General features: G+C 40.4%; 1 protein-coding gene across 1 annotated transcript in view; it reads right to left on the reverse strand.

Moving 5' to 3' along the window:
- LOC138024900 (uncharacterized) overlaps positions 1-7500 on the reverse strand; it is a 9392-nt gene that overhangs the window by 734 nt on the left and 1158 nt on the right. Inside the window, exons 2-3 of the mRNA XM_068872096.1 lie at positions 5108-5429; positions 1-691 (exon numbers count right to left, since the gene is read on the reverse strand). The exon at positions 1-691 is cut by the window's left edge and continues 734 nt beyond it. Of these exons, the coding sequence (XP_068728197.1) occupies positions 41-691; positions 5108-5428 (972 nt within the window). The 5' untranslated portion in view covers position 5429 and the 3' untranslated portion in view covers positions 1-40. The remainder of the gene's footprint in view (positions 692-5107; positions 5430-7500) is intronic.

Raw genomic sequence — 7500 nt, forward strand, 5'->3', positions numbered from 1 at the left:
CTTCACCCGCTACTGCACCAGCCCCGGGGTCCCATTCACATTAGTTTATACCACTCCAATAAGAATCAGTATGCATATGTTGATTATCTCTCTGTACTTGCATCCCCTCGCAATCCGTGCAGTTGATACTTCGAACTGAAACATACTCGTACTGTCGGCATTTGTCTCGGTTTGCAAAGGTTAACAGGTCTGTGGCTGTCAGCGATGCGCGTGCGTAGTCGGAATACGTGAGGCCTGATGGGAAGCTACATGTGACTCGCCAGTGTGTTGAGTTATCCCGAATGGTAACCAATGCTTGATACGAGACTCGGAAGTCGTCCCATGTAAAATTATTCTCGTTTCGTGGAAAGTCGTGATAAAAAGGTTTGTTTTTGTAAACCTCCTTGTTTCCTAGGGAAAATGATTCTATCAGGGTCCATGCTTTTCCAGCCTCAGAGCTGAAATCACAGTAGGTCCGAATGGTCTTGTTAAAGCTGATATCGAGGTCATAAATCCCAGAAACCACTTCTGGCTTAATCCTTGCGATAGATTGACAAGACTTCGGATTAAACAATTCACATCTTTTCCCATGGTGATGTTCTGAGCATGCGCAAGTATACTGTTCTTTGATGTCATTACACGTTTCTCGGCACGTCCCTCCGTTGAGGCAAGGCTGGGATTCGCAACATCCGGTCAAACAGCTCCCATTACCCTGGAAACAAAAGAATACTCACTCAACAACCGTTCATTTGACTAAGTACTCAATATACCCTTCCAGGAGCTCAAAAACCCCAGCCTACAAAATAGAAACAGCAGTACACGAGAGTTGGAGATCACAGAAGTTACGAAGAAAGAGAAACAAAACATCAAGGCACAAACTGTAGATTTCATACCAAACAAACCATAGATAATTCAAACGCAACTGATTGAACTAAAAGTTCCAATGATTAAACGTTTATTCAAATGCTCTCAAAGGCAAGTCTCAAATTGATTGACGCAAAATTCTTGATTCGAAAATCTGTAGGTCGTTGATTATTACTAGAAGTTGTCGATGGTTGATAGCTAAAGCTAGATTTTGAAGTTGAAGTTGATGGCTGATTCTTGATTACGGATGTTGATGTTGAGATTGAGGTTGAAGTTGGTTTGAACTAATAACAGGATAATGAAAATGCTCTTATGAGTACACGTGCTAATTACAGGTCAAGAATCACTTTAAATCGTTCTAAAGATAGACACGAGCCAAAATTTCCTAAGTTAAAACTATTGTAAATAAAATATGTAATCTTACTTTGGTGTCCTAGCTTGCTTGATTCGATAGAGAAGACGTTCGCAAAATTCCAAAAATCGATAAGTCAATCCTTTAAGTTACGCCAATCTAAAAGCAATTGTCCTGCAAGACGCGGTGTCTTGTATCTGCCAAGTGTGACACTCGAATTACACTGGAACCCGATTGGCTGAGTGGATTACATAAATTTGTTGGCGTTACAAGCTAACACAAACGGGACTCGAACCCATGACCGTGCGATTTGCTCTGGAAGCTGAGGCTTGTTTCTCGAAAGTCCCGACAACTTTTCGGGTCCGAAAAGTCAGTCCTGGGGCCCGTTTCTCGAAAGTCCCGAAAACGTTTCGGGCCCGAAAAGCCATTTGTGAAACTGTGAACCACTCGTTTTGGAAAGGCGACCTCTTAACATGTTTTCAAGCTAACTAAAAGAAATATGTCTGTGAAGTTTGACGATTTAAATTCTCCCCGTTCTTGAGATAAAAAGGGAATTGTGAGACCCGAAAATGGCCCGAAAAGTTTCGGGACTTTCGAGAAACGGGCGCCAGGAACGTTTCGGGCTCTTTTCGGGTGTCACAATTTTCTCAGTTTGTTAAAAAATGGAGAGCTTTTCAGCCATCAAACTCCACAATCATTTAGCTTTTTGTTACCTTCAGTGAAAACACGTTCAAAGACCAGTATATCAAAACAAGCGGACTGATTGCAGTTTCGGCGGAAGTGACTTTCGAAAACTAAACCTGTCCCTGGTCGCTTGTGAGTGGTCGAGCAGGCAAAGAAGTGAACGAATGGATGATACAGAATATATCAGAGAAATGTTCAGATATTTGAACTGAGGAAATTGAAATACATGAAATCTAAAGATCACGGCGATGATCTCCAACTCTCCTGTATTTTAATTTCTGAAGTTCAAATGTATGAACATTATATTTTATTCTGTATCACTCATAAATAAAAGTAGAATTGAAGTAGAAGTTCAAGCGAACTCTTCTACAGTGATTATGGCCTCAAACCACCACCTTATCTCTTCTCGGATTCATCATTACCTCAGAACGTTTACAACAAGAACACCTTTCGAGCCTACTTTTGTTCGCTTAACCAATCACCGTTCCATCTGAACATGGATGACATGAATCTAAAAATAGCAAACTCGTTCCCAGGCTCTCTCTTTTTTCCTCCCTTGTCCTCGAGGTTAAGGGAGGAAAAGAAAGAGAGCCTGGGAACGAGGTTGCTCCAACCGTAGGTCTATGTATCAGATCAAGCTATTTTTGGACAAGATTTTAAATAAGATTTGGCTTGCAAGAGTGACCTTTCTCGATCCCATGGGTAATATAATTTCTCATGTAAGACTTGTGATTAGCTGTCCAGTTTTGCGGGAAAACTAACCTAAAAATATCTCAGTCAGTAAAAAGGTCACAGACTATTTTCCCAATCCCATAATGCAATTTTTTTTTGGGGGGGGGGGGAGGGGGTCTTTACATGAAAAAAATACAATATAAGTTGTTATATTGCTGAATTTTTTCCCCAACAGCACGCGCTCTCATTGGTTACTTAGAGGTCACATGACATCTAACAATAAAACAGTTTCCCGTCAAAAGTCTCTATTCGGCAACAGTGTAAAATTTATGACGTCAGAGGGTAGCAGTGCAGTGCACTGTTACCCGCGAATGTTGACCGACGACCACCGTTGCTGTTGCCGTTGCACTTTTTTCTTTTTGTGCTATATAACAAATAACTTAATGACTGGTCCCGAGAGAAACAGTTGATTTTGTTTCCCTCGAATTTCAATGTTTCCCCCGCCTGCGCCTCGGGAAAACATTGAGATTCTCGGGAAACAAAATCAACTGATCGGGATCAGTCATTAAGTGTTTATTATTTACTCTTGGGACTGCATCCTGCTTCAGTAAACTGGATATCCATAATAACAATAATAATAATTTATTGATTTCTATAGCGCATTACCATGACGCAATGATCTAATGCGCTTAAATTCCATTTTTTTAATGCAAATAACCCCCCAAAATGAAATGTATTATGGGATTTGCGAAAATAGGGAAACAATCCGCGTTCAAAGCCACAGGAGAACTGACTCGTACTGATTCAGTATGATTATCTCCTGATCTGTAATAATAAAATTAAAATTAAGTGAAACTATGTTGCCTCGCAGTTATGCACGCAATTTTAGCAACTGGCTAGAGAAGCCTGAAAAATTCAGGACTTCAACGAGGTTTGAACCCGTGACCTCGCAATACCGGTGCGACGCTCTAACCAACTGAGCTATGAAGCCACTGACGTTGGGAGCTGGTCCATTTCTGATGGATTTCATATATATAGCATTTCGTTCATTAATTCACCCATCACGGGGACATTTGTACCCACAAATGACCAGCTCCCAACGTCAGTGGCCTCATAGCTCAGTTGGTTAGAGCGTCACACCATTCATTCATTCATTCATTCATTCATTCATTGTTTTAGCCCATCGAATCTTTCCAGATTCATCGGGACGGGAATCACTCATGCAATATCGCCGGTTCATAAAGGTAAAGTAAAGTCACTGCTTACGAGCCAGAAGGCTCATCAGGCCGGCGCTTATCTCCGGTTTCCGTAGCACGAAGCGACTAGAAGTATTTATACTCCCCCCTGGATGGGATGCTAGTCCATGGCAGGGTTACCCCCAGCATTTTGCTGGTACCCATTTAAACACGTGGGTGGGGAGAGGCACTGTGAGAGTAAAGTGTCTTGCCCAAGAACACAACACAATGTCCCCGGCCAGGCCCCGAACCCGGAACACTCGATCCGGAGTCGAGCACTATAACCATGAGGCCGCCGCGCCTCCCACAATCGCCGGTTCATGGCATCTGTAAATAGTCGGTCCTTCTCAATGTTTTCAGTCTTCGAAACCTGGTGAATTAGTGGAACTTTCTGGTAGAAACTACGCTTATCTAGCGTGAATAGTAACTGTTTTCGGGCTTGATTGTCCGGGCAGCGAATTAGGTGACCGAGATATTTCCTTTGCACTGATTTTAAGTCTGATACTGGAATGGTGATGGAAACGGCGTGGATTTTCTTTGTAGACTATTTGAACCGGAAATTCTCGCCATAATCACTTGCGCTTTTAGCGTGGGCCCAACCGTTTCGGATCATGGAACGGAGAACTTGGTTGTACACAGCGTCGATTCTGTCAAAGTTTCGCGCTGTAATTGTCCAGCATTGGCAGCCGTAGGTTGGCGTTAAAGACTATCGCGAGGTCACGGGTTCAAACCCCGATGAAATCCTAAATTTTTCAGGATTCTCGAAGCAATCGTAAATTGCGCTCATAACTGCGAGACAACAAAGTTTCACTTGAGTTCATACCCGCAGTGCAATATATGATGGATTTATATATGTAGCATTCCGAAAACCAAAATTTAAAACATGTTCACTGAGGTTGTTAAAAAAATCGGAGAAATTTTGTCTGCAATCAATTTTTGTTAAAAAGTTTATATCACTGGGCAAAAAATGAATTTTAGAATCACTTTTTCGATTTTCATATCTTTCAGGTGCTGCCATTTTGAATAATTGTGACGTGTTACACTATAAGTGTTAAGGTTCAGACACAAAGAGATTTTGTATGATAACGATAGGGCAACCGCAACACGTCACAATTATTCAAGATGGAGGCGCCCAGGAAATCTGAAGACAAAAATAAGCGATTCTGGAAGTGATACAAATGCTTTCATTGAGTAAAAATCCAAAACAAATTTGATTGTAAACAAGGAGTGGAGGTTCCCTTAAGACTTGCATGGTATAATGAAAGATTTAAAATATTTAAATTATGTTCCAGATAAATCTTGACTCAAAGTATCATCTAACCTCGACACCGTTTTGCTGCATAATATACAGGAGAGTTCCTTGTCTCGCTACCAGATCCCTATCCGCATTGTCTAACAGCTCGCAACTGGCCCCAGTCACTTGAAACGCCAAGCAGCCACAGACCCTCGCGCAATGACGAAAACACTCCACAGCACTGGTAACTTCCACTGAGTGAATAGTATGCTTCATGACCGCGACATCTTTTGTGAACACATTGTATATGTACACGAATGGTGTTTTATACTCCATGCTGTTTGAAGAGGTTGATATCAATATCAGCGCTACCGTGGCAAACCAAATAGCTCGGTAAACCACAGTCATCCTAGGGGATTGTAAAATTATATCACAACAAGCTTGAAACAGACTAAAGGGGAGCTGTTGGAACGTCTGTCACTCTCACAGTGTATACCCTGTGGGGGTGACCTCTCCCCACCCCTGCTCGTATCAATCGGATGGGCTAGTTGGGAGTTTCTAAACAACAAATACGAACGTAGAGATAAAAAACAAACATATATTAGAAAATGCCAAATATTTTGAATTAAAATTCCTGCATATATTTTCCGTGCCAAAAAACAAATAATGCTTGTTTTTAACGCTTTGCGGCGGTTTCTAAAAGCTATCTCCAAGCTACATCTTTAAGGCAGGAAGATTTCAAAATACTTCAAGAGGTCGGAAAGATAGTTCCGTTTACTTTATACCATTGAAACCGCACGTACAAAAGTACAAAACGTTTACTAGGAGGCAAAAAACGTACTCGGAAATGATGCATGAATGTGTACCCCCACCCTTTCGTGTAAAAGTCGTTCTTGTAAGTTGTTTGACTTTCGAAAACATTTCGTACGGCAAATTACCATATGCTTTTACAAGTCTGACTTTCTGTGACAATTATTGCAATCCATTTTTAAGTTTTATACTTATGGAACTTTATTATATCTCCCAGATAGTACGCGCGCTGTAATTGGCTAAATTAGAGGGCCGTATTCTACAGGACGGCCCGCTGTACGGCCCGCTAAATTTAAAATTTCGATAAAACATCATCTAGCGAGTTTTTCATGTCATTTCTGTTGCATAAACTTGTACTGCAAATTGTTTGAATCTTGCAGGCAACTATTTCAAACTTAACAGCCGTAACTTACAGTACGGACCTCGAACTCGGTTAGTAAGAGGTATCGATAACTGAGGAATAAAACTCAACAGCTATTACACCTTCGAACATCTGCTTCCTCAATTTTCCGGTTAAACATGAGACGTTAGTGATGTATTGGTGTATTTGTTAATTTAAACACAGGCAAATTATTTCTTAACTTTCAGGCTACCGAGATATAACTTGTTTTGCCTGGCATACACTTTTCTCAACAGCAACGGTGAATTGGTTCCTAAGTTTTATACTTATGGAACTCGATAACTGAGGAATAAAACTCAACAGCTATTACACCTTCGAACATAATTCTCCGGTTAAACACGAAACGTTAGTGATGTATTGGTGTATTTGTTAATTTAAACACAGGCAAATTATTTTGTCAGTTAACTTTCAGGCTACCGAGATGCAACTTGTTTTGCCTGGCATACACTTTTCTCAACAGCAACGGTGAATTAGTTCTTTTCTGATTTTAAAGCAATCCATTTTTAAGTTTTATACTTATGGAACTCGATAACTGAGGAATAAAACTCAACAGCTATTACACCTTCGAACATCTGCTTCCCTGATTCTCCGGTTAAACATGAAACGTTAGTGATGTATTGGTGTATTTGTTAATTTAAGCACAGGCAAATTATTTCTTAACTTGCAGGCTACCGAGATATAACTTGTTTTGCCTGGCATACACTTTTCTCAACATCAGCAACGGTGAATTGGTTCTTTTCTGATTTTAAAGCAAACCATTTTTAAGTTTTATACTCATGGAACTCGATAACTGAGGAATAAAACTCAACAGCTATTACACCTTCGAACATAATTCTCCGGTTAAACACGAAACGTTAGTGATGTATTGGTGTATTTGTTAATTTGAACACAGGCAAATTATTTTGTCAGTTAACTTTCAGGCTACCGAGATGCAACTTGTTTTGCCTGGCATACTCTTTTCTCAACAGCAAACGGTGAATTGGTTCTTTTCTGATTTTAAGGCAAACCATTTTTAAGTTTTATACTTATGGAACTCGATAACTGAGGAACTGGGAAATTTAGAATGCCCAATTGTAGCTGTGTAAAATTTCATTCCGGGCTAATTGATTTCCCAGCATGTCACAGGGAGGCACATTCAATATTAATCACAGACTTATCAATTTCCTAGCTGCTATCATGATATCCTGATATCATGAAACTGAACCAAGAGATCATTCATAATCTCTTGACTGAACCTAACAGCAATTATTTTACGTCAACGTTTGAGCGT

The sequence above is a fragment of the Montipora capricornis genome, chromosome 11 (assembly GCF_036669925.1).
Source record: "Montipora capricornis isolate CH-2021 chromosome 11, ASM3666992v2, whole genome shotgun sequence".
Taxonomy (NCBI): domain Eukaryota; kingdom Metazoa; phylum Cnidaria; class Anthozoa; order Scleractinia; family Acroporidae; genus Montipora; species Montipora capricornis.